Source organism: Ailuropoda melanoleuca, chromosome 12 (assembly GCF_002007445.2).
Source record: "Ailuropoda melanoleuca isolate Jingjing chromosome 12, ASM200744v2, whole genome shotgun sequence".
In the NCBI taxonomy this organism is placed as follows: Eukaryota; Metazoa; Chordata; class Mammalia; order Carnivora; family Ursidae; genus Ailuropoda; species Ailuropoda melanoleuca.
The window spans coordinates 63831410-63857933 of record NC_048229.1 but is presented as its reverse complement, the minus strand read 5'-3'; the positions used below and the strand labels follow the sequence as shown (position 1 = coordinate 63857933).

Below are 26524 nucleotides of genomic sequence, written 5' to 3'. Positions count from 1 at the left end.
AGAAGCAGGCTCCCTGCTGAGCAAGAAGTCTGATATGGGACTGGATCCCAGGACCCTGGGATCATGACCTGAGCCAAAGGCAGATGCTTAACCGACTGAGCCACCTAGGCATCCCAAGAGAATTTTTTTTTTTAAGATTTTATTTATTTGCGAGAGAAAGAAAGAGAGCAGGGGGGGCGGGGCAGAGGGAGAGGGAGACAGAAGCCTAGGCAAACTCCCTTCTGAGTGTGGAGCCCTACTCAGAGCTTGATCTCATGACCCTGAGATCATGACCTGAGCCAAAAATGAGTCAGATGCTTAATCGACTGAGCCAACCAGGTACCCCTAGTCTTTGTTTTTTTATTTTATTTTATTTTTTTAAGATTTTATTTATTCATTTGTCAGAGATAGAGATGGCCAGCGAGAGAGGGAACACAAGCAGGGGGAATGGGAGAGGAAGAAACAGGCTCCCAGCAGAGGAGCCCGATGTGGGGCTCGATCCCAGAACACTGGGATCACGCCCTGAGCTGAAGGCAGACGCTTAACGACTGAGCCACCCAGGCGCCCCATATTTTTTTAAATTGTGATATAATTGACACATAATGTGGTATAACTCAGGCATTTTCTAAGTATCTGAGTCTGATGATAACACTTTCCTGTTTTCCTATTTAAAGGCTCAACCTGAGCATACAACCCTGAACATTAAGTTTAACGTTTTCTGATTTTTATTTTGCTTTTTAAGTAGGCTCTGTGCTGAACATGGGGCTCGAACTCAAGACCTGGAGATCAAGAGTTGTGTGCTCTTCCCACTGAGCCAGCCAGGCATCCCCAAAAACCTTTCTGTTGGCAAAAAATATCCATACAGAAAAATTCACATACTGGGACGCCAATGGTTCTTTCTCTGGCCTCGATAGCTTCCTCTTACGTGTGTGCAGATCAGTCCTCTGGTGGACTCAAGGGGACCTGCTACAGATCTCCAGAACTCTCTCTTTGTGTAGCTTCCTCCTCTGGTGTTCTAGCCTGCATATCTAGCTGTTTTGGCCTTCCCAAAAGCTGATTTTTTTTTTCTTCTCAAAGTAGCAAGACCACCCGGTTCTGTTTAGGTTCCCCAACCTTCCTCCCACTCCCACGTTACAGCATGGAAAGTATCTCTAGACAATAAGCTAGTGCTATCATAGGGCTCAGATCATCTTTATTTTCCTTTTATCTGGAATCACAGTCCTGCACTACCTATTGTCCAATGTCTGAAAATCATTGTTTTATACATTTTGTCAGGAGTTCTCTTTATTTTATACAGAGAGGTAAATTTGGCTCCTGTTATGCCATCATGGTTGGAAGCAGAAGTTCTGTTGAGGTACTCTTCACAACCAATAATCAGTTTTTGTAAATGTTCCAAGATAAAAATATGGAATTTTCCAACTGTTGGATGTCGAACTACATACATGTCCATTAGTTCTAGTTCATTAATTGTATTGTTAAAATCTTTTATCCCTTGCTGTTTTTTTCTTGACCTCTTAGTGACCACGATGGTTGTGTTGAAATCTTCCACTGTGATCGCGTGTTTATCAGCTTCTCCCTATAGTTCTAACGATCTTTTTATTGAAGTGAAATTCACATACCATAAAACTAACCATTTTAAAGTGCATAATTCATTGTCATTTAGAACAGTCACGACGTTGTGCAACCACCACCGATCTCGTTCTAAAACATTTTAATCACCCTAAAAGGAAACCCTGTACTTAAGCAGTTACTCCCCAACCCCTTGTTCCCCCAAGCATCAATCTACTTCCTATCTTTATGGATTTACCTTTTCTGGATATTTCTTACAAATGGAATCATACAATATTTGACATTTTGTGTGTTAGAGCGTTTTCAAGGCTTGTTCATGTTGTACTTTTCCTCCTTTTATTTTACTTTTTTGGGGATTCCTGTTGTGCAGATATTAGAACTTGTTTCCATCTTCCATCTCTTCTTTGTTTTCCCTTTCATTGTTTTTTCTTTCTTCTTTTGGGAGGATTGCTTAATTTGGTCTTTCCAGTTTACCAATTCATTCTCAACTATAACTTTCTGCTATTGGATCACCGATTGTGTTGTTTCAAATATTATTGTTGTAACTTTAATACATGCTCCCATATTCCTTTGATACTTCTCCCATCCAGAGATGGATTCATCGTCTCCCTACTCTCTCTTGAATTTGGGCTTCGTTATTGCTTGAGCAGTAAAATACAGCAGTTGGGGCACCTGGGTGGCTCAGTCAACCAGTTAAGCATCTGCCTTTGGCTCAGGCCATGATTCCAGGGTCCTGGGATCGAGCCCTGCATTGTGCTCCCTGCTCAGCGGGGAGCCTGCTTCTCCCTCTGCTGCTCCCCCTGCTTGTGTTCTCTTGCTGTCTCTGTCAAATAAATAAATGAAATCTTTTTTTAAAAAAACATTTATTCAAAAAATAAAATAAATAAAATACAGCAGAAATGATGCTGTGCCTGTTTCTAGGCCTAGGCCTAAAGAAACTGTCAGCTTCTACTCTCTGCTTCTTGGGATGCTCACTCATGGATTACAGCCACTGGGCCATAAGGAAGCCAAGCAGCCCATGGAGAAGTACTCATGCAGAGCACCCAATCCCCTGATCCACAGCCCCACTGAGCTCTCAGCCGACAGCCAGGACCAACTTGCTAGCCATGTGAGTGAGTCATCTTGGAAAAGGATCCTCTGGCCCCAGCTGATGTCACACGGAGTAGAGACAAGCTTTACTCAACTAGCAGACTATGAGCAAATGTTTTTGTTGATTGATGTTTTAAGCCATTGTTGTTTTGGGGTAATTTGCTATGTAGCAATAGACCACAGAACAATTATATTTTTCATATTTTATATTTCTGTCTGTGCTTTTTTATATTTTGTTTCATATTGCTAATATTCTCCCTTATCTTTTATACTGTTTATTAGGCTAATTTGGAATTTTTGTTCCATGTATTCAAAGAATTTTCCTGAAAGATGTTTTCTTTTGAAATGTCTGTGTTCCTCAAATGTTATTTTCTTTTTGCCTGTGAGTACCCTGATGGTACAGGCTACTTGAACAGTCAATGGTATGGGGGAAGTTGTATCCTAACAAAAGAGTCCCTCAGAGTCCAAGGCTGTCAGTTGGGCTGCAGTGGCCTATCTCCTCACACAGTACCTGACCCCACCCCTGAGGAGAAGCTGCGTGTAGGGGTGTATAGGATCCTTTGCAGAGCATTAGAGAAGACAGGAAAGAGGTGGCACCTGTTCATGCTTTATTCAAAAGATGTGTTGGGGAGAGGGACTGAGAACACCAAGGTGGCAAGACCAAAAGGGTCCCATCCTTGTGAAGTCCACAGTCTAGTGGGCACGAAAACCTCAACTGAAGATTCCCACCAACACGTCTCCCTGCAGAGGGTACTGTGAAGGGACAGTGCCTAAGAAGAACCCAGTCCAGGGGAGGGTGAGGTGGGGGGACGGGTATGAGGTGGTACTCCAAGGTGAGACCTCCCCTAATACCAAGGAGTCTGGTTAGTGAGAGTGGGGGCAGAGGATAGAAAGGCATTCTGTGAGAGGAAACAGCAGGTAGTGCACAGGAAAGCTCTGAGTTTGGGGAAATGAAAGAGGCCAGAAGACCAAGGCTGGGGAGGTTGAAGGGGCCAGATGGAGCAGGGCCTTGTGGGCCAAGAGAAGACAGAAGAACATGGGCTTTTTCTTCAAAAGAAGTGGCCCTACCATGAACAGTGGGAGAGAACAAGGAGTCCAGTGGAAGGCTGCTACTGTGGACAGCTGAAAGTGGCATGAAGGACAGGAGGTCAAGTCAACAGGCCCTGGCCGGATGACTGTGGGGTAAGGGCCAGAATGGTGGTAAGCTTGGAGGTCCTCCTGCAGGACCCAGGGACTCTGATTCTTCATTCCACCCCAGAGCTGAGCCTGGGAGGAGGCGGCAGTCAGAGAGGTACCACTGATTCTTCACTGATGTTCTAAAGCTCTCTGAGACACAAAAGAGAGGAAGATAAAGGAGACAGACCAGTCCGACGGGCTCTGGGGTTTTCTGATAGAGAAATAACTGAAAGGATAGCCTAGAGAGATAAAGATGTTAAAGTAAAGCCAACATGGATAAGTTATCTGAAGCAGTGAAGTAGAAAGTGAAAGAAAAAAGTTAAGAGCAAATAAGTAAACTCGGTAAAGGAACCCGCAGGTGGTGAAACAGTAAAAGAGAAAATTAAGATAAAAGAACTTGACTAAAGAACCCCATGTAGTGTCCCAAAGGGACCAATGGGGAGGCCGAGGGGGATGGGTGTCCTTCCCGCCAAGGAGGCAGCAGTTTGGGGTAGGCCCATGAAATCCCCAGCCTCCTCCTACAGGGAGAGACTGCAGTGAGGGGCACGAGGGAGAATGGCACCTTAGAGGGGTTCCGTTTACAGGGACTTGGAAGAGACGTGGGAGGCGGAGATGATGGGAATGGGGTGGGGATACCAAGGAATGGCGGGAGGCCCTGGGTAGGACTGGGATGGCCTGTGTGGTCCTGCTCCGATCCCTACCTACTCTTTCCCGTCAATGAGTAACAGAAATGTCTCTGGGCGCTTGCTAGGCGCAGAGCGCAGAGTTAGTGCACCCCGCGCCCCATCTCATGGAGCGCATTTCCCCATTTTACAAGTATCCCATCTGAGGCTCAGAGAGGGCGGTCCCTCAACCAAGGTCACACAGGAATCGGGGTCTGCGCAGGGCGTGGAGCCGCTAGTAGCACTGCCTCCCGGGGCGGGGGGTGGGTGGGCTTCGCTTTGCCTGGGCCCCCCTTGGGGAGGAGCCGCCCGAGCCCCTCCTGCTCCCCGCCCCCGAGGGGCGGCCCGGGGGCGGGCGGAGGAAGTGAGCGCAGCGGGGAGGAATGCGAGCGGGCGGGGCGCGGCGGCCCCGGGCGGCTGGGACAGCCGGGCAGGCAGCCGGGACGGCGGGGCCGAGCGCGCGCGATGCCTCACTTCACCGTGGTGCCGGTGGACGGGCCGAGGCGCGGCGACTATGACAACCTCGAGGGTCTCAGTTGGGTGGACTACGGGGAGCGCGCAGAGCGGGAGGACTCGGACGGTGAGGGCGCTCCCGGTGGGGGCCTTGGTGGGGGGCAGGGGAGCGGGCCACGCGTGGCCGGTGCTTGCATAGACACCCGAACCGTACGAGCGCACGTCGATGCGGGCCCAACTTTTCTTAGTCTGCGCCGCCGCCACCTCCCTCGCTTCGCGCCCGCAGACACTCTTTTCCTGGGCCCCCGGCGCCCGCGGCTGGGCCGCCCTCCCCACCCCAGCTCCTCCCTTGCGGGCCGCGGGCGGGAGCTGCAGACGTGGCCGACGAAGGAGGCCAGGCCGGCGGGGCCGCCCGGATCGAGAATAGCGCCGAGCACCCATCTCTGGCCCTTCCCGCCTTGCAGCACAGCCGCATCCCGGACCGCAGTCCCAACACCTATGAACCTCTCCCAGCCTCCTCTCGCCTTGCCTACCCATTTGCGCTTCAGCGACTCTGCCCCTGAGACTACACTCTCTCCCCTCTCCTTCCCCAGCCCTATGTAGCCGGGAAAGAAGGTAGCTCAGGCTGCCCGAGGGGGTCTATGGGCCTGTGAGTGCGATTCCACCTTCGAGCTGTAGGTACAGTGGGCATCTGTTGAGCACGCCACAGAACCAGGCTTGTCTGGGTGCTTCACATGAATTAACTCGCTTAATCCTCCCAATTTCTCCCATGGGATAGATCCTGTTACTCACGTTTAGAAAGGAGTGAACTGAGGAGCAGAGCAGTTATAAAATTTGCCCCCAGGGGATTCAAACCCAGGCTTGGAAACTTCAGCACCCTAACCTTTAGCCTAGGTGTTAGAACTGGGCCCCAAGGTAATCCCTCCTCCCTTCTCCCAGGTTTCTGCCTCTCCCAAGCCCCTTTCTCCATCTCCCACCCCAGGAAAACCTGGTGGGGAGTGGGGGGCTGTCCTTGCTAGGACTCTGTTGGAAAACATGTCTGTACAAATAGCAGCATATGTATGTGCTTGTGCAAGTGTGGAGCTGTGAGTATCACACCTGACTGCTGTGTGTGGAGATGGCACAGGACAGTGGTGCGGGCTGCGAGACATCATGAAGGTTTTACAGGCTTGACAGCTGTGTGCTTGCACACACTCCACCTCCGCCCTTGCCCCTTGCCTTATTCCAGTGGTCAGCAAGAGCCAGTGTCCCCTGCTTCCCTGTTAGCCCTGAGAGGCTCTTCTCCCACAAAGGCTGGGCGGGGCTGCATCCCTAGGATCAGCCTGGACCAGTGGGCAAGCTGAGCTGAGCCTAGCCTCTGGCCCCGCCTTGGCCTCTCAGGGTGACTGGAGGGACCTGCAGCCACATTGGCTGAGTCCTGCCAGGTCCCTCCAAGCTGGGCCAGCTCCTCCCACTATCCCCCCTCCTTCTCCTCTTGCTCCTTTTCAGCCAGAACTTGGCTGTGTCTGCAGTATGGGGGACACTCTGTGCCCTGGTGAGTGATTATGATCCTTCTTGGTGGGGACTGCAAAGGGTCAGGGAGCACAAAAACAGCCTCAGGCCCATCTCACGGGGCCACCCCAACCTGGTACCCGAATCTCTCAAGGCCCATACCTCTGCTCCAGGGGATGTAGATGGGTCTCTCATCCAGCCAACTATGGCCTGTGGGTGGGGAGTGGGGAGGTTCTAGAGGAGTACCCCTGGCAGATGCCTGTGAGCACAGGGATAAGGACGCTCACCTGGATCCCCACTTGTAGCTGGTGTGTTCATAGCCCCTAGCAAGAACACACAGATATGTGTACCTCACAGGTAGTCCCTAGGACTACGCCATGCTCTGGTTCACTGGGGGTCTCAGGTTGGTATCTGAGTAGCTCTGGCCTGGCAGGCATGTCCAGACCTGCCCTAGAATTTTTGGAATAGCTGAGGGCAGTACAGACAACCAGGCTGCTTAGGTCTCCCCACCTTCCCACAGTTCCATAGGAGCTGTCCTTAAACGAGTCTTTGGGGGAAATCCAAGGAATGACTTCTGGGTGTCTGGCGCCCGATTGTTCTTTTTCTGATGCATCTGGGTCATTGGAAGAGTGGGTGTTACTATCTCTACTTCATAGAAGAGGAAACTAAAGCAGGACAGAGAGGGTAAGCAGGTTGCCCTGGGTCACACAGAGGGAGGGTCTGGAATCCAAGCCGGGCTGCCAGCCATCTGAGCACCAAGAACCTTGGGTATGTGCACCCTGGGCTAACTGCAAAACTCAGCCACTCTTCTCTAGTTAAAGGCTTGTACTGCACCCTGAGGTACATCCTGGGATAAACCAGGGTCTAGAAGAGTAGGAGTAGGAAACCCGCAGCTTAGCTCCCACCTGATTCTGGTGGATCCTGGGACCCAGATTTGGCCCCTTTCACTGGTGACCTTGTCTCTGAATCTCTCTGAGTCGTACTTTCCTTGTTAGTAAAAGGGAATAAATGACATCTACTGGAGTGCTGCTGTGAGGACTAAAGGCAACCCTTGGATGGGCTCTCAGCCACTCTGGAGTCATGGCTGAAGGGACAAGGATTGGATGGGTTTTGGAGAACTATTCACAGGCACTGGGGCTGGTGGCGGGGGGGGAATGCCATGTGTTCAACTCAGCATTTTCTGGATACCAGTGCAGTCTCCTCAGGGAGACAGGCAACAATGGTGGGACAGGCTGCAGTGCATGAGTTTAGCATAATTTATAATTTATTTCCATCCTACTACCACAAAAGGTCTCCCCAAAGCACTGTCACAGTCAGAAAGATCATAACCATGAAGAAGAGGGCAAGGACTCTGAGATGAGACAAATGGTGATGGTATCTAAGGAGTAAATTTAGCTTGGAGATTCCTGGCAGCCAAGGCAAGAAGGGAAATAAGATGAGCTCATAGTTGTCATTTTCTGACAAAATGAAGCATCTAACTTATTCAGGAGAGACACTTTTTTTCGGTCACAAAACCCAAGAGTACTTTTCAGAGGCTTCTCACTAAAGGGCTGTTAATGTAACCAGCCATGTTACTGGGTTTTCTGATTTTTCTTATAGCTTCTTATCCTGATCCTGAACAAGTATCAAAGGTACAGCAAATGTCATAGGGTGTCTGAGGAGCTAAATGACCCCATGAGGCTTTAACATGACTCAGTGGACTGGCTTGACCTCTGGCTTGCTGTCTTTGTCCACTGTGCCATTGGCATTGACCTACACACAATTGTGTAGCTCATGGGACTGGGACTGAGTTGCTTGGCTCACTTAGCTAGTCCAGCTTCCTAGATGAGGTGATATATCCCTTTCACATGCTGTGGGAAGGAAGAGCTGACTTTGCCCCGAAAATTTTCAGCAACACACATACCTGTTAGTCTCTGGACAGTAAAGAATCCACACTGCAGCACTTACTGCATGTTGTTGGCTCACAGAAGGCAAATTAAATCTTATATGGATGGCAAGAGAATGTATCAGATGGAGGAGGCATCATTCAGCATATTTAGCTGCAAACAAGAGAAATGAATTGCGGGTTATTTAACCAGAGAGGGTTGGCAGATAGTTCTTACAAAACCAAGCATGGCCAGTGCGTGGCTGGAATGCTCTACTAGTCTGGGTGAGTGATGACAATTCTGTTGCCTCCTCCATCACTGGACACCAGGCCAACACTGCTGCCGCAGTTATCGTCATCCAGCACCAACATGGCTTTTGTGAACCAAGATGACAGCTTTCCATTTGCTATGAGGCCTCCAGCCACTGCCGCAGCTGCCATACTGTCTAGAGGCGGACAGAAGCATTCACCGACTAGAAAAGGAGTACTTGGGTGTCCTCTGCCTGCTCGATGGAAAACTGGGAATGTAACCCATAGAGACTGACAAAGGATAAAGTTTGGGAAACGGGAGCATTTGAATGCTGAGCAACCAGAAAAAGCAGCTGAGCTTTGAGTTGAGGCAGGCTTATTTAAAAAAGGCGCATCTGGCTTTTTTCCGCGAGGTTTACTTGGAGCTGAGACATTCTCACCAGACCCGAGGGTAGGTGGACGCTGGTATCGGCCTCGCACCTAATCTGGGGCAAGTTGCTGGGACCTGAGACAGGGAGACCAGGGCTGCCACTAGTAGTTCCAGCTCGGTCCACCACCCACCTGGCCCGGCTCTCAGGGCTTTCTTAGGCGACCCTACATGGCCTTTTGCACCACTCCCGCGCTGTGGACAGTCCTCGCCGCTCCCCCCCCCCCCCCCCCCCCCCCGCCCCCAGCATTCCCCGGGGTGCCCTCCCAGACGCCCTCGCGCAATGCATGGTGGGATAGTGAGTAGGTGGCCAGCTGGCCATGGCCGCCGAAGGCGCCCTGTGTGGCTTCATATATATGGAGGGCAGCACTCAGTCCGGCCCTGAGGATGCTGAGCCCTTGGCGCCCAGCACGCTGGGTATTCCAGATGGACCTGGGAAATGGGAGGTGGGGCTGGGATGGTCTGAGGGCAGGCCGCAACTTGGCCACGCCCCTGCCATCAGGCTCCGCCCCCCAGCGTTAACACGTGGTTGAGTTAGTCTGTGTGGGGGCCTTCACGCAGGGGCCTTGGAGGAAGTGATGCGCTGACTTTTGGTCATTGGTCACTCTGCTAATTTCGGCTCTTCATAGAGGCTGGCAGAATATGATGGGGAAACTGAGGCCCAGCCTGGTACACTGGCCCCTAAAGTGCTCCACAGAGATGTGTTTGTGGACTGGGGTGCAGGCAAGCTGGGGGCTCAGGAGGTGACCGCTGACTGGGATTTTGTCCCTCTCTCTCCATAGGACATGGCAACCATAGAGAGAGCAGCCCTTTCCTTTGTCCCTTGGAGGCTTCCAGAGGAAGTGACTACTACGACAGGAACCTGGCACTGTTTGAGGTAGCTGAGGAGCCATTCTGGGCTGCAGGTGTGGCAGGCAGGTGGGAGTGGGGGGGGGCAGGGGCCCTTCAAGACTCAAGCCTTAGCTAAGCAGGCAGTCTGTACAGTTGTGTTATCTAATGTCTCAGCTTCTCCTTCAGTCTTCCCTTGTCTGCCTGTTTCCCTTGACCCTTTGAACTGAAACTGCTTTCCCAGAGGGCACTCACAACCCCACACCATTACCATCTCTAGGGGTTGTACCTTTGATTTCCTTATAGCCCCTCAGCCAGGTGACCATCTGCCAGGACTTCTCACCTTGGGATTTCCTTTTTTCCCTTCACTCATAGGACTTCTCATTCTTCTCCTGTGAACTCTTCCTTGTCCTCCCTGGTTGACTCTTCTAACTCTGTCCTCATGTTTACAGAGTCCTGGTTCTTTTTATTGGATTTGCTTTCTCTCTCCACATCTGCAGCCTTAGTGGAAACCTCTCTGCAAACATTCCCAATATTGTGCCTCTGAATTTGAATTTTATCCTTTTCAGATTCAAGCTCAGAAGTTGGATCTGGATTTAAGGCATGGTTTAGGCCTCTAAACACTGACCCACATGTTCAGCTGTCCCTTGGGCTCCTCCTGTCCCAAAATACCTGCATCTTCACTTCTCACTTCAGTCCAGTTTCTCCTTGTGTGTAGGGTTGGAAGGGAGCTGACAGGGAAAGACTAAATAGGCAAGAGGCAGGTAGAGGCATGGTACTGGGAAGGGTGCAGGAACAGGGAAGGCCTAGACTCGGGCGGGGGTTGGGGACCCTGAGTCCTGGGAGGCTTCCTGACCTGGAAAAATGACAAGTTTCTGCGGCAAAGGCTTTGACCTGGCTCCACCTGAAGTTGGGCTAGGGGGTCAGGATCCTACCTTGGGGATTGAGGTGTGTTACAAACCCTGGGGCCTGGGGAGAAGACCATCTGAGAGGCTCAGGGTTTGGGCAAATAAGAGAGACTTACCTTGTTCTAAACATCCTCTTTTTACTTCCTTGGTTCACTAAGAGGGCTTTTTTGTGGGAGCGTTGAAGGGACATGTGAGTACCAAAGGCCCACTCATAGCTGTGAAGTAGCCAGGCAGAACAGGCAGGATGAAGTGTGCCATTTGTCTGTCTGCCAGCTGTGCCCTTCCCTGCCCTCACCCCTGAGGCAGGTAGTTTTCGCAAATGGGCTGGTAGCGATTGTAGCCAAGATAAGGCAGAGAAAAGCAGTCACTGAGCTGGGCCTTTGAGTGGCGCGTGCTGGGGTGTGGTGCCCACACCTGCCCGGTAGGCTGGTTTGGGCTTCCCCAGGCAAGAGTGGGATCAGGCCCAGGCCTGCCTGAGGGCTTGGCAAGGGACCAGAAGCCAGGCTGCTGGCTACACACAAGTAGCCTGGCACCATCTGGGCCCATTGCCAGATTGCCCTGTGGCTCTATTTACAGGAAGAGCTGGACATCCGCCCAAAGGTATCATCTCTTCTGGGCAAGCTCGTCAGCTACACCAACCTCACACAGGGCGCCAAGGAGCATGAGGAAGCTGAGAGTGGGGAGGGCACCCGCCGGAGAGCAGCCAAGGTGAGCTGGTCAGGGGCAGTAGGGGGGCCATTCCTAGGAGGACGGACTCAACACCATGGAATTGGCAATTGTGAACATCCCAGGGGATGTGGGTACCAGGTACGGTGAGCATGGATGATGGGCACCGAGTGCCTTGGGCTCAAGAAAGCTTCAAGGTGTGGGCTGAGGAGGAGCCTCTGAAGGGGGCAGAGAACTAGAGGGGGCAGAGGGCCGAGAAGGCCCTCAGAAACAGTGATGGCTGCCTTTTCTCTGCCCTCTCTGTGTGCCAGGCATCATGCTAAGCAGTGGGCCTGGGTCCTTGCCATCCTCACAACAAAGCTGTGAAACAGGTGCTACTTCCATCCTCGTTTTATGGACAAGGAAACTAAGTGTCAGAGGCATTAAGTAACTCACCTAAGGTCAGTCAGCTGGGCAAGATCAGTGTGTACACTAGAAGACGGATTTGTGGATTTACCGTGAGATATATGACTGTAGAGGGCCAGAGCACTGGCATTCCATCAGGATGGATAAGGGTGTTACCTTGGGAATCAGGAACCTGGTTGTCCACTGGGGATATGTAACCAAGTGACCAAAACCTGCCCCTTACTGTGTTGCTTCCATTGGCAGGCCTCTCCAACAGCCCCTTTGTTCCTCAAATGACAGGGTTAGCACGGTGACTGGAACATAACACTGCCTCTTGGAGCTTGCCCATCCCTGGTCACTCTCCAGGCCTCTGGCCCTCCAACCGTCCTCTCTCATCAGGATGAGTTTACACATCCTTGCTCAGCTCTCCTATAGGATGGGGCTCAGTTTAACTGAAGGTTGGGGTTTTTTTCCTACATTTTTGGTTTGGAGGTAAGGAGCCCTCCCTCTCCACCTACTGACTCCCTGAGGTTTGGGAAACAGCTGTGATTTAAAAGGAGCTTGAGGCTGCCTGGTGGCTCAATCGGTTAAGTGTTCGACTTTGATTTCAGCCTGGGTCATGATCTCTGGGTTGTGGGATCGAACCCTGCATCAGGCTCCCTGCTTGGCGTGGAGTCCGCTTCTCCCTCTGTTCCTCCCGCTACATGCGCGCACTCTCTCCCCTCTCTCTCTCTCAAATAAATCAATAAAATCTTTTAAAAAAATAAATAAAAGGAGCTTGGTTCTGGCACTAGCTGTAGGGTTATTGCTGGAGGTCAGCACAGACAGAAGTTCCTGGTTGGGATAAACTGGGGACCCAACTTCAGACCTGCTCATGATATTTGGGCCCTGCTAGGGTTGCCCAAGGAGAGTGTAAACTGGGCTGTTGTGTACTGCTCCCCTTGCTCCTCCAGGAGGCAAACCAGCCCCCGCTTCAGAGAGGGTAGCTAAGATCTTGAGGTCACACAGACCACTCTATCCTGCTGGTTGTGATTTTGATTTTGCTGGCATTTTCTGGACCACACATGGCAGAGAAGCCTGAGTGTCTCTGGCTATCCCTATTCAGCCCTGCAGGGGGCTGTCAGCCACTGGGAGTGTTGCTTGCAGTGGGTGGTAGGATCCTTGATAAGAGCTTTCTCCCTGTTCCTTCTGGCCAAATCCAGGGAGCTGGTGGCTGGAAGTAAAAAGGTCCCTGAGAAAGACTAGCGCACATCTCAACAAGAGTGTCAGAAGGAAGTCTGGGTTGGTGAAGGGTCACGGTCCTTTAGCCTTATGAGAAGCCTTGTCAGGATGCTGGGATCCAGCCTCGGCTTACCTGCCCAGCTCACTTGGCCCTAGGGTTAGGATGTGAGAGGGTGGCAGAGTGTCTTACTTCAGTGGCTTTTCCATGGAAGAAGGAGAAAGCTGGTCCAGTCCGTAGCGGGTCAGCAGGAATCTAGGGAGTTGGAACTACTGAGCTGTGATCCTTTCCCAGGACCGGTCTGAGCAGGGCCCTCAGGAAAGGAGGCTAAAAGGAGGAAGGGTGGGCCTTCAACCAGACCCAAGACAGCCTTTCCATGGCAGCTGCTCTGGTTCTGGCCTGATGACCTTCGGAGGCTGCCAGAGGTTATTTGGGGATGCAGAAAGCATTTCCGGCCCTGCCCTTTCCCACACTGCCCTTTTCCCCAGAGTGACTCAGCTTAGAATGGAGGTGGGGCTGGGAGCTGCCACTATCCAGTGAGTGGTTCAGGGCCTCTGTGAAGGGCTCAGAGCCCAGATGAGGTATGTTTGTCACCTATATTTTAAGGGACCATTTGTTCTTATTCTGGCCTTTCCAGGCCCTTATCGGCTGCACACAGATCCTGCCCCAGACCTAGACCCTTCAGTAGAGTTCCCGTGGCCACATAGTTCTCTCTCCTACCCCAGCTCCAGGGCAGCAGGCTTTGCTGAGGCCCTGGTAGTAGCTCTTAGGGCCGTACTACCCTAGGCTGCGCTCACAAGGTACCTTTCAAGAAGGTGCTAGTCTTGCCTCTTGTTTCAGCCTCTGCCCTGGCCTCCTGGATGACCCCTACTCTGCCCTTAGATATTTGAGAAATCCTGTCTGGGTTTGCCCACTGATCTTCCTCACCTGTCCTTCAGCTTGAGTTTCTGTTGTCTATGCAGGATTTTCCCAACAGGTTATCCCAGGGGTCTTCCAAGGCACCACTTACTGGGCTCAGGAACACCTTTTGGGTACCTGCAGAGCCTACTGGTGATAGAGAAATGAGCAAACCAAGTACTCTCCAGTATAATCATGAGACATTCGAGTGAGCAGTTACCATGACCTGTAGTGACCTCTGATGACGGAGTATATCAGATGTGTTGAGGGGATGCAAGAGGAAGTACCAACTCAGCCTAAGGCAACCCAGGAGAACCTCCTGGAAGAGGCAACCATTAAGCCCCCTGAAGGTTTAACTGAAGAGGAGCTAGGCCAGGCAATGAGACAGGGCTGACCCTTCCAGGCAGAGTCCAGCACATGTCCTGGTTCAGAGGCTGTGAGGGACCAATGTCATCAGGGGCTGAAGCTATCAGAGAAGGTGTTGGGGCATACCTGGTAGCCCAAACCAGGGAATCTGGGCCACACTGTGGATTACAGGATGGATAGTGCATGGACGATGAGATTGGACTTGGATTTCAGAGACCCGCTCTGGCAGCAGAGTGGGCTGGAATGTGGAGAGTGTGGAGAGCTGTCAACCAACAGGCACCATCCACGTGTCATAGGTGTGGTGCCCCAGGTTCAGGGGACTAAGGCTGAGGGAAGGCAGGCTGATCTCAGGGCAGCTTGAGAGCAGACTGGGCAGGACTTGGTATCCACCAGGATGGGAGGTGAGGGTGGAGAAAGGGAGTCCAAGGGACAACTTCCTGGACTCTGACATGGGTGACATGGGGCATGCTGGGTGAGAAGGTGGGCATCCAAGACAGATCTTTCTTTCTTTCTGAAGATTTGACAGAAGAGAGGATGGGAAGGGGGCCATACCTTGAGAGGGAGGCGAGGCTCAAAAGCTCACATGTGGGGTTTTGAAAAGAATCAGGTTTTATATCTTTCCAGTCCCAAACTGTCTTCATATGGCAGTCAGCATAGATATCCTAGCTGTCACCCCACCCCCCATGCTCCCGAGGACTACGCTGGGGATTCCAACTTATCCTCTGATAGAACACCCTGGGGATAAGAAGTCTTCTGAGTGACCAGCGGCTGGCCTTCCATGGTGTATCTGGGCCCCTTTGATGTTCTATGCTCCCCCCTCCCCTCCTGCTCCATAGGCACCCAGCATGGGCACCCTCATGGGGGTGTACCTGCCCTGCCTGCAAAATATCTTCGGGGTTATCCTGTTCTTGCGGCTGACCTGGATGGTGGGCACGGCCGGTGTGTTGCAGGCCCTCCTCATCGTGCTCATCTGCTGCTGCTGTGTGAGTACCCTCGCTGGGTTGGGGGCCACAGGCACCCCATAGAGCCCACCCAGCTGAGCTGCTCACCTAGGCCTCCTTCCCACAGACCCTGCTGACGGCCATCTCCATGAGCGCCATCGCCACCAATGGTGTGGTTCCAGGTGGGTAAGCGCCACCCCAGGCCTTATGGGAGAAAGGGGTCCAGAATCCACCTTGATGTGCCCAGGGACCCTCATTGCCAAGCCCATGCCCTTCTTCCCCCCAAGCAGTTCTCTGGTGAAGTCTTAATCACTGACTCTATGACAGTAGCGACACTTAGGAGCGTCCTTGCTTGACACAATTTGAGATTGCTGTTATGTTTTGTGTTCTGTTTGTTTACTTAGTCTAAAAGTAATTTTTAAAAAAGGGAACTGGGGCTGACAAAGAAGATAATGGGACACATGGGGTGGCCCACACCAAGGAGTCTAGACACTATGGATTATAGGATAGACAATGTAGAGGGTTTTCATTTTCAGCATGGATGCTCACATTGGACTTAGTTCTCAGAGACCCTATTTATTTATTTATTCAACCATTTTTTTGTACTGATGCAGATTTCTGGATATTTATTTTATTCTTTGGATCATAATCCAGGGCTATCATTATTTATTTTATTGCTCAAACTGTTCCACTTTGGCTGTTTAGCTATTCAGGTTGGCTTCTGTGTCTGGATGTTTTTTTCCGCACCCCTGTCTCTATTTTTTTTTTAATAACAGCTTTATTAGTATTGGTATAAAAGTAAGAGGGGGAAAAAGGCAACATATGATTACCATAAGAAGGTTTGAAAGTGAAGAAAAATATAGAAAGGAAAATTGAAAGTACCCATAATCCCACCATCTCGAGTTAGAAACAGTTTATTTGGTTGTTTAAACAGGATCAATAGGATATTACCTAATCTATGTGATCATTCTGCTCTTGGGTTCTGGTTCTTCACTGTTGTGAACGTTGTCATGAACAGCTTTGCACACAGATCTCTGTTCACATCCTTGTCAGCTCCCTTAGGAGAGGATCCTAGAGGTACGATTATAACATGGAAGGAATTAATTTTTTTAAAGTCTTTGGAGCCCTATTCCCAGATTTTTCACCAGAGACATTTTATTAGGTGTAGAGTGAACAAGCAACATAGGGTCATTCTTGTCCCCTGCACCCTCACTAGCCCTGGGGCCCAGCGTTGACTCTGTCAGTCTTGCCAGGGGTGTTAGACTCTGATAGAAGCACAATCTCGAGGCAGAAGGGTTAGCCTGGTGGCCGGCCCTGTGCTGGGCCCTGGGGACAAAAATACTGGACAACACAGCCCTTGCCTTGGTCCAGAGGGGTCCAACTAACAGACACAGCCCTTGGGAGGAGTGAGGCATGCTGAGATCAGGCACAGCCAGCTAGAGGAGGCTGTGTGGACTGGCCTGAGTGCGAGGGGTTGGGGAACAGTGGGCCACTTGAGCACTGCTGTGGATCAGAGCTGCCCTAGCGAAGCAGTCATTTTACTGGCCCGTGCTGGGTGCTGGAGTCAGGTGGGAAGGAGATTCAGCCCCAGCCTGGCTCCTTACTACCGTGCAGCCTCGGGCAAGCATCCTAATGCTCTGCTTATATGTAAATGGGAAAAACATTCCCCATCACCCTGGGTGGTTGTGAGGGGTTGTCCTGGAGGAAACCTTGCAGAAGAACCAGCCTTGGCTTTCTCTGTTGTAGCTGGGGGCTCCTATTTCATGATTTCCCGCTCGCTGGGGCCAGAATTTGGAGGCGCTGTGGGCCTGTGCTTCTACCTGGGAACAACATTTGCAGCAGCCATGTACATCCTAGGGGCCATTGAGATCTTGCTGGTGAGTTAGGCTAAGCCCTGGCCAATTCTGGTCTTTTCCAAAGAGTCCCTTTCCCCTAGACAAGGCTGCTCATGCTCCCCTCACCTCTGGCCAGGGTCTGGGGCTTGTCATATGGAAGGCCTTCTTGAGGGAGAAAGATCTTTGCTCATCCCAGTCTCCCCTTCAGCCCCTTGCCAGTTTGGGCTGGGCCAGGCAGGGGCCTGGCCGCCTTCACCTTGACCCTGAGTCTTCCATCCACGTGGGCACCATTTCAGCCATAGCAGGTGGTCTGTGAACTGTTGCATTTAACTCAGTGCTCTTGGCGATCATGCGGAGCCTACCTCCTGGGCTTGTGTAGGCTCTGGCTGAGTCTGTCTCGCCCCTAGGGCTCTGTGCCAAGGCCCTTCAGATCAATGTTATCCTCATCCCTAAAAGGGTGAACAGCCACTGGACCTGTGCTCCCTCCGTGAGCCCCATGTGTGCTCTGACTCAGCCTCCCCCTCCCCACTGAACTACCGCAGATAGTGGGAGGTACAGGGTAACAAGCACCCACCCCTGGGGATCCAGACAATAGGAGATGTTTAGGGGAACTGCCTGGCTATCCCCACCTCCAGGTCCTTTGCCCATAGTAGGGCTCCGCTCCTGGATCTTCTGGGGTGGGGGAGAGGGGTGGTTTTTTGTTTTCCGTTTCCCACATTCCTATGTTTATTATTTGGATTTCTTCTGTAAGGAAAACGTGTCCTCTTCCCCATTTATCTATTTATTTAAGCATGCATTTATATCAGTATGGACTCCAGGATATTTATTTTATTCTTTGGCTCATAATCCAGTACTATCATTATTTATTTGTTGGTTGTTTAGCTATTCAGGTTGACTCCTGTGTCTGAATTAATTTTTTTAAAAAATAACAGCTCATTCACATACCATACAGTTCTCTACCCATTTTAAGTAGGCAAGTTAATGATTTTTAGTATATTCACAGAGTTGTGCAACCATCACCACAATCAATTTTAGAACATTTTCATCCCCCCAAGAAGAAATCCCATACTTTTTGGTAGTCAGTCCCCATTCCTCCCAAATGCTAGCCCTAGGCAAGCATTAATTTGCTTTCTGTCTTTAATCAGATTTACCCATTCTGGGTATTTCACGTAAATAGAATCATACAATATATGGTCTTTTGTGATTGTCTTTTTCTGAATATTCTTTTAAAAAGAAAACCAAAATGACAGAATTCTTTCCAAAAAGGAAGATTGAACTTTTTTTTTTTTTATTTGACAGAGACAGCCAGCAAGAGAGGGAACACAAGCAGGGGGAGTGGGAGAGGAAGAAGCAGGCTCCTAGCGGAGGAGCCTGATGTGGGGCTCGATCCCAGAACGCTGGGATCACGCCCTGAGCTGAAGGCAGACGCTTAACCGCTGTGCCACCCAGGTGCCCCATGATCGAACTTTTTTTATCTGTCTTGTTTCAGACCTACATTGCCCCGCCGGCTGCCATTTTTTACCCAACAGGCGCTCACGATACATCGAGTGCTACCTTGAACAATATGCGGGTGTATGGGACCATTTTTCTGACCTTCATGACCCTGGTGGTGTTTGTTGGTGTCAAGTATGTGAACAAATTTGCCTCACTCTTCCTGGCCTGTGTGATCATCTCCATCCTGTCCATCTATGCCGGGGGCATCAAGTCCATTTTTGACCCTCCTGTGTTTCCGTAAGTAACTGGGAATACATCCATGCATTGCTGATATTCCTCCCAAACAGATGGCCTTTAAGTCCCAGAGACTGCAGGACCACACTGGGCCTTCCAGCTGAGCAGGTGCTGATGCTTCTACCCACCCCCACCACAGAGTATGCATGCTGGGCAACAGGACCCTGTCCCGGGACCAGTTTGACGTCTGTGCCAAGACAACCATGATGAACAATGAGACAGTGGCCACCCAGCTCTGGAACCTCTTCTGCCACAGTCCCAACCTTACCACTGACTCCTGTGACCCCTACTTCCTGGTCAACAATGTGACTGAGATCCCTGGCATCCCCGGTGCTGCTGCTGGTGTGCTCCAGGGTGCGTCCTCCCTCCCGTCCTCCTGCTTCTGATGCACGGGCTGAGCAGGAGGCAGGGAGTGAGTGTGGAAGGGGACTGGAGCACAGAGCTGTCCTTGTGTGGCCAGCTCAGGAATGGGGGGCAGGTCTGGCTGCCTTCCCGGCCCAGCAGTGTCCTCTCAGCCTTGCTCCTGGCAGCTAGGTTTTGGGTGAACAGAGCCCATTTGGCCAGTATCCCAGGAATGCGGCAGCCCCTAGAAAGTTCTGGTAGCCCCTCTCTCCCCAGCCACCCGCCTCTGACGCTGCCTGGGATTGTTCTCACAGGAGCCATAAAGGGCCTCTGTGTAGGAGGCAGGCAGTGGCGAGGCTCTGGTCGATGGTGGTTCAGCCACCTTTGCCTGTCAGACTTCTGTCAAGACCGCTCCTTCCTTGTGGCCGATGCCGCCCCCCCACATCCCGAACTCCCAAAGCCTCTTAGGTCTGCAGCCTCTGCCTGGGCTGCCCCAAACTGCCCCTGGGAAGCAAGCAGGGCCACGGTGCTGATGCTGCTGCCCCCACAGAAAACTTGTGGAGCGCCTACCTGGAGAAGGGTGAGGTCGTGGAGAAGCACGGGCTGCCTTCCACAGATGCCCTTGGCCTGAAGGAGAGCCTGCCCCTGTACGTGGTGGCTGACATCGCCACATCCTTCACCGTGCTGGTTGGCATCTTCTTTCCCTCCGTAACAGGTGAGTACCTCTTGTCTGCCCACCCGGCCCTGCCCTCACTCCTGGGGAGCCCCTGAGGGTGTCTTGTTGTTTTTGGAGGCATTATGGCTGGCTCAAACCGCTCCGGGGACCTCCGTGATGCCCAGAAGTCCATCCCTGTGGGGACCATTCTGGCCATTGTTACAACCTCCCTTGTGTGTATCCTTTCCCAGGGCGCAGGTGGATGGGGAGAGAGGCGGGAGGCCCTTGTCTGCACATAAGGCACCAGCTGGCAGGCACACACACACCACCCATGCGTGGTCGCATACATACCTCATTCTTCATGTGCATGTGCTCGAGGGGTGTATGCCAGCCATCTGCTGGGGCGAGGGGCTTGTGGGGGCAGCAGTGGCAGTGGAGGCCTAGCTTTCCTTGACACGGCTGCAGACTTCAGCAGTGTGGTTCTCTTTGGTGCCTGCATCGAGGGTGTGGTACTCCGGGACAAGTGAGTGAGCTGGGCCCCTCCCTGTGGCAGGGGGCTCAGCTTTTGCCTGCCCTGACACCAGCTCCCCTCGTACACGTGGTCCCACACATGTCCTCAGGCTGCTGGTTGCCAGTGGTGGTCTGTGCCACCAGGTGAGTCTGGCCCCACCAGCACTTTTTCTTCGGAGAGGATGGTGGCATCAGGACCAGGGCTGGGCTGAGGGAAAGGATAGGGTCTGATGAACTAGTCTTCTCTGCTGAGGGGCCAGAGCTCTGCCCACCATAGCCATCCTTCCTGACTGCTGACATCTCTTACTCTGGGCAGCCCCACCCAGGGTTTGGGGGCTCCTTGCATAGAGCATGGCCTGAGCCTGGCCCCTGCAGGTATGGTGATGGCGTCAGCAGAAACCTGGTGGTGGGCACACTGGCCTGGCCTTCGCCCTGGGTCATCGTCATCGGCTCCTTCTTCTCAACGTGTGGTGCTGGCCTGCAAAGCCTCACTGGGGCACCGCGCCTGTTGCAGGCCATCGCCAAGGACAACATCATTCCCTTCCTCAGGGTGAGCCCATCTGCACTCCCCCCCAGCCTGGGTGCTGCTGGCCTCTCACATTGGTGGGGGTAGAGAGGTACGGGATATGGATGCATTGCATCCTGCTGTGGCCTGTAGTGGTACGGGGCCATGTAGCCATCTGTGGGAAGTTGCTGGGAGCTGTCCTGGCCCCGGCCCTGCCCTGCTGTTGGCAGAGCTACTTGGGCCTAGAATCCTCATGGCCTTTTATGGCTTATCTACAGCAGAGAGGCCTGGAGAGATGGGAGGGCAGAGAAACTTGTGGTACCTATCAGGGCAGGCGTGGATGTGACCTAAGCCCCCAGAAGAGGGACTTGGGGATGATGGAGGCCAGGCTGTGGCTTGTGGCCCAAGGTGTGGCATAGGGGTGATGGGACCAGCGCCTTCCCTTGCTGACCCCACTGACTCTGGTGCATGCAGGTATTTGGCCATGGAAAGGCAAATGGTGAACCAACGTGGGCACTCCTCCTGACTGCGCTCATTGCTGAGCTGGGCATCCTCATCGCCTCCCTTGACATGGTGGCCCCCATTCTATCCATGTGAGCTTGGGGCCAGGTCAGGGGGATGGTCTTGGGAAGGGTTCCTATACCCTCAGCACCCCTCATCCAGGGGCCCCAGCACCTTCCTGTGCCCCTGTCTGGTGTTGAAGGTACAGCTGGGAGCCGTCTCAGGCTGTGTGGGGAGAAGTGTGCATGGCAGAACTCAGCCTACTTCTGCATGGAGGTGGTGCAGGAGTGAACTGGCAGTTACACGGGGTTTTACAGACACCAGCAGGGCCCATGGTCCTCTATGGGGGACTCCCAGAGCAGGCAGCCAGAGCCCTCTGCGCCCAGACAGGGCGAGCATCGAGTGCCAAGTGCCTCGATGAAGCCACCACTGCCCCACCCATCTGTTTTCAGAGTTGTTTGCTTTTAAAGTTCTGGAGTCAGCTGGGCATTTGAGTCCCCCAGTGCCCTGTGGGAGTTGGTCATCATGTGGCAAATTCCGGGGGTCCCTGAGGCAGAACTCCTGTGGGTACCATGTTCCCCTCTGCCAGTGGCTACTCCATTTCTCCTCAGACATCTCATTCGACTGCCATGCTTGTTCGGTTATCACAGGACTACCCCTCACTGCCCCACTCAGCCTTTGGCCTGACAGGTCCTCCTTTCCCCCTGAAGTGGCCCCCCAGCCACAGCCAGGCCTGCCGGAATCATGCTCTCTCACTCCCCCTAGCTCACCTCCACCCACTGCTGCCCAGCTCCACGCGTCCATAAATGCACACCAGAAACTGTTCTTCCCACCTTCATCAGGTGGTGATCTCTCAATGTCCAAGCCAAAGGGTGTATCTCAGCCTTAATCAGGTGGTTCTTCCCTGCAGTCCCAGTGGGACTGACCACTCCTCCCTTCTGGGGTTTTCTGCCCCCTGGCCTGCCTTTTCTAGTAAGTTGTCCTGCCTTCTTGTCTGCCCTTCCTTTCCTGCCAGCTGAAGGTGGATGTTGGTGCCCCCTCTCCTCAGCCCTGTACTCCTCAGCTGGAGGGCTCACGTAGCAGGCTCCCATGTCCCAGTCTCCCACAGCCACCAGAGTCCCTCACGTGTCCCTACTTCAGTGTACGCAAAATGGGCCTTTCATATTCCCTCGAGGTTCTCTCCACATTCATGACAGCCCTTCATGCAACTGGTCACCGGGCCAGAGGCCTGAATATTGTCTAGCTGTCTCTGGACACTGAGCGCTCCTCGGCACCATCCTTTGCCACTGGTCCCCCTGCCTACAGCCCCCTTCCCACCCTGTCTGCCTGCAGACACTTGCCCGTCCTCTAAGAGCTGGCTTTGTGGGCACCCCTACAGTAGTCCCGTCTGCCTCAGGCTGTATGGCTGAGGAGACCTGACCACACAGGGTGGGGCCACGACACTCCCAGTTCCTAGTCCAGGCCCAGCCTGAGGAAGGGCAGGTGTATTGGGCAGCTGGCTGCCAAGGAGGCCACTCTGTACCAACTGTTCCCTGTGCTGCAGGTTCTTTCTGATGTGTTACCTGTTCGTGAACCTGGCCTGTGCTGTGCAGACACTCCTAAGGACACCCAACTGGCGGCCCCGGTTCAAGTACTATCACTGGTAAGCGCCAACTGGACCCCCGAGCCAAGTCCTCTGACACAAGAATTTTGGGGGAAGCCAGGAGCCCCATCCAGGATGGGGTTTGAGTTTCCTCAGTAGTGGTTGCTATGGGTGAGAGATTGGGGTGTTGGAGGCTTGGCTTGGGACCTTACTGATCTTTCCCTGATTTCTGGCCCTTCCCCACTCTGGCCCAGGGCGCTGTCCTTCCTGGGCATGAGCCTCTGCCTGGCCCTTATGTTTGTCTCCTCCTGGTACTATGCCCTGGTTGCCATGCTCATTGCGGGCATGATCTACAAGTACATCGAATACCAAGGGTGAGTGACGGCTGCCACTTGGTCAGGGCAGGTGGGGTGGTCTGTATGCCGGGTTTGGGGGAGCTGAGCCATCTATTACTAGCCACCATGGGTGCAGGGCTGGGGGTCTGTGACTCAGGGGCTAGCTGCCCGCCATCTCACATACACATGGACAGAATCCCACGAGTGGGACCAGGGGCTCTACCAGCTCGTGGTGGTCTCCACAGGGCTGAAAAGGAATGGGGTGACGGGATCCGAGGCCTGTCCCTGAGTGCTGCCCGCTATGCACTGTTGCGGCTAGAGGAGGGGCCTCCTCACACCAAGAACTGGCGGTGAGTTCACACCCAGGCTGGCAAGAGCCACTCTAGGTTCTCAGGGGGTGCTGTGAGGGTGAGAGGTCAAGAGGTGCTGGGTCTCCCTCCCTAGTCCATGTTCCTTGTCCCGGGGTTGTCAGGGGTGCCCTTGGATTCTTGTTCCTCAAACCTGTGGGGGCCTGTGAGCTGAGAAAGGAGGAAGAAGAGGGGCTCCCTGGAAACCTGTGGCCCAGCTCTCAGGCTGTCTGTCTGGCCCCTGCAGGCCTCAGCTGCTGGTGCTGCTGAAGCTGGACGAGGACCTTCACGTGAAGTACCCACGGCTCCTCACTTTTGCCTCCCAGCTGAAGGCCGGCAAGGGCCTGACCATCGTCGGTTCTGTCATCCAGGGCAGCTTCTTGGAGAGCTATGGGGAGGCCCAGGCTGCCGAGCAGGTGCCTGCTGTAGGGGGCGGGGTGCTGAGGCAGACTAGAGGTGTCTGGGCTGCAGCTGACTCCTAGGAGAAGGGGACTGATCCTGGCCAGCCAGGTGGCCAGCATGCTGCCCCGAGAACTGGAGCTAGGGGGTATGACTGTCCCACCTTGAAAACATGGCCTCTGGGTGGGCAGCTTACGTCCTTCTCCTCCCCTCCCCTCCCCTCCACGTCGTTCTGTGGGGAGAGAGCCCAGCAGAGGGAACACTAATGGCCTTGTCTTCTGACCCTCGTGTGTTCCCTACAGACAATCAAGAACATGATGGAGATTGAGAAGGTGAAAGGCTTCTGCCAGGTCGTGGTAGCCAGCAAGGTGCGAGAGGGGCTGGCCCACCTCATCCAGTCTTGTGGCCTGGGCGGCATGAGGCATAACTCTGTGGTGCTGGGCTGGCCCTATGGCTGGCGACAGAGTGAGGACCCACGTGCCTGGAAGACCTTTATTGGTGCGTGACGGGACAGGTCCTGGGCTGACCCATGTGGGAGAGGCGCTGGGGATCAAGTAAGGGTGGCGGCCGGAGGGCCACAGGCTGCCATTCAGCAGTGGCCCTCTTCCCCAGACACTGTGCGCTGCACCACGGCAGCCCACCTGGCCCTGCTTGTGCCCAAGAACATCGCCTTCTACCCCAGCAACCATGAGCGTTACCTGGAGGGCCACATTGACGTTTGGTGGATTGTGCACGACGGGGGCATGCTCATGCTCTTGCCCTTCCTGCTACGCCAGCACAAGGTGGGCCAGGCGGGTGGCCCCGGGCGGGAAGGGTTCAGCGCTTGGAGGGCTAGAATGCGACTAAACCGCCTACCTGCTCCTGTGCCCCAGGTGTGGAGGAAATGCCGGATGCGCATCTTCACCGTGGCCCAGATGGACGACAACAGCATCCAGATGAAGAAGGATCTGGCTGTCTTCCTGTACCACCTGCGCCTTGAGGCAGAGGTGGAGGTGGTAGAGATGGTGAGTCACCTGCCCCTGTGGCCCTGGTTATACCCTACCGCATGCAGCCCATTCCTCCTGGTCCACTCTCTCCCCAGCATAACAGCGACATCTCTGCATACACCTATGAGCGGACACTGATGATGGAACAGCGCTCCCAGATGCTGCGGCAGATGAGGCTGACGAAGACAGAGCGGGAGCGAGAAGTCAGTGGCTTTCTCCTTTGGGGCAGGGGTGGGTGGCAGGTCAGGCTTTGGAGATACCATCAGTTCGGGGAATCAGAATGACTCACCCCACCTAGCCTCCCCCAAGTCGGTACCCATTTCCCAGAGGCTGGGCCCACCAGGCTCCCCCTTTTCCCATAGCACTAAGAACACCTCTGGTTTTCCTCAGGCCCAGCTGGTCAAGGACCGGCACTCAGCTCTGCGGCTGGAGAGTCTGTACTCGGATGAGGAAGATGAGTCTGCCACTGGGACTGACAAAATCCAGATGACATGGACGCGGGACAAGTACATGGCGGCTGAGCCCTGGGACCCCAGCCACACCCCTGACAATTTCCGGGAGCTGGTGCATATTAAGCCGTGAGTCTGGGAGTGGAGGTGGGCTGGGGGCGGACAAGGTCTTTGGGTGGGCCAGGGGTAGGGCCTGTGATCAGCTGCATTACTTGCAGGGACCAGTCCAACGTGCGGCGCATGCACACCGCTGTGAAGCTCAACGAAGTCATTGTCACGCGCTCCCATGATGCCCGCCTGGTTCTACTGAACATGCCTGGCCCCCCCAAGAACAGTGAAGGTGATGAGAACTGTATCCTTTTGTGGAGAGGCAGGCAGTGGGGAGGTGGATCACGATGAGGTCAGGCCAGGAGCTCTTCTCCCTAGATGCCCCCAGGAGGTGCTCGGTTACCCCAGCTCTGATTAATAGGCCAAACTTTCATGGGTGCCCCTTGGTCCTGGTGCTGCCCTCTTAACCTGATGCCCTACAGACATGGAGTTCCTGGAGGTGCTGACTGAGGGCCTCGAGCGTGTGTTGTTGGTGCGTGGCGGTGGCCGTGAAGTGATCACCATCTACTCCTGAGCCAGATATACACTTGTGGCTTGGAATGGAGGTGTCCAGGGTAACAGCCTCCTCCTAGCACCCACCCAACAGCCCTGCTTTGCCTGGCCCTGTCCTGGACCCAGCTTCGCTAGGTCTCCTTGGAACACCAGGCCTGGGCTGGTAATGGCGATGGATCCGAGGTTCTGCAGGACCCTGAGAGGTCTGGGGACTTCCCTATCCGGCACCCCAGGAGGCCTGTCCTGGCTGGAGAAGACTGGTGGGGGGAGGGGGGCTCATGTGGGATTTGAAGGCAGCCTGCCCAGGAACGCTATTTATTGCATATTTATTGTTTGGATGTCACCATCAGAGAGGGGAGGGAAGGGTGACAAGGGAGGGGGTCTGGCCCGGCCCACCTGCAAGAAGACCTGGCTCAAGCTACTATGGGCAGGGACCCCCACCAAGCCAAGCCGAATGGAACTGGCCAGCTGGGGCCTGACTTTTTTCAATAAAACATTGTGTACTTCTGGGCCTCCTGCTGCCCGGCTCTGTTTCCCCTGGCACCAAGGGAAGAAGGCGGAACTGAAACCAGGCCCAGAGCT

The 26524-nt window shown here is 53.5% G+C and overlaps 1 protein-coding gene across 2 annotated transcripts; it reads left to right on the top strand.

Moving 5' to 3' along the window:
• Positions 1 to 4856: 4856 nt before the first annotated feature.
• Positions 4857 to 26453, top strand: SLC12A4 (solute carrier family 12 member 4). Of its 2 annotated transcripts, XM_034639210.1 has the most exons (24): positions 4857 to 5055; positions 9742 to 9836; positions 11272 to 11403; positions 15064 to 15210; positions 15296 to 15350; positions 16915 to 17045; positions 18493 to 18734; positions 18871 to 19085; positions 19624 to 19788; positions 19867 to 19965; positions 20194 to 20251; positions 20614 to 20788; positions 21218 to 21336; positions 22788 to 22886; positions 23081 to 23200; positions 23407 to 23511; positions 23756 to 23924; positions 24210 to 24405; positions 24520 to 24689; positions 24780 to 24911; positions 24989 to 25096; positions 25284 to 25471; positions 25561 to 25694; positions 25873 to 26453. In XM_034639210.1, the coding sequence occupies exons 1-24, from the start codon at positions 4941 to 4943 to the stop codon at positions 25962 to 25964; spliced, it is 3261 nt and encodes a 1086-aa protein (XP_034495101.1). In that variant the 5' UTR covers positions 4857 to 4940; the 3' UTR covers positions 25965 to 26453. The 2 variants fall into 2 exon arrangements, with proteins under 2 accessions (XP_034495101.1, XP_034495102.1); XM_034639211.1 differs by lacking the exons at positions 15064 to 15210; positions 15296 to 15350; positions 16915 to 17045.
• Positions 26454 to 26524: the final 71 nt, after the last annotated feature.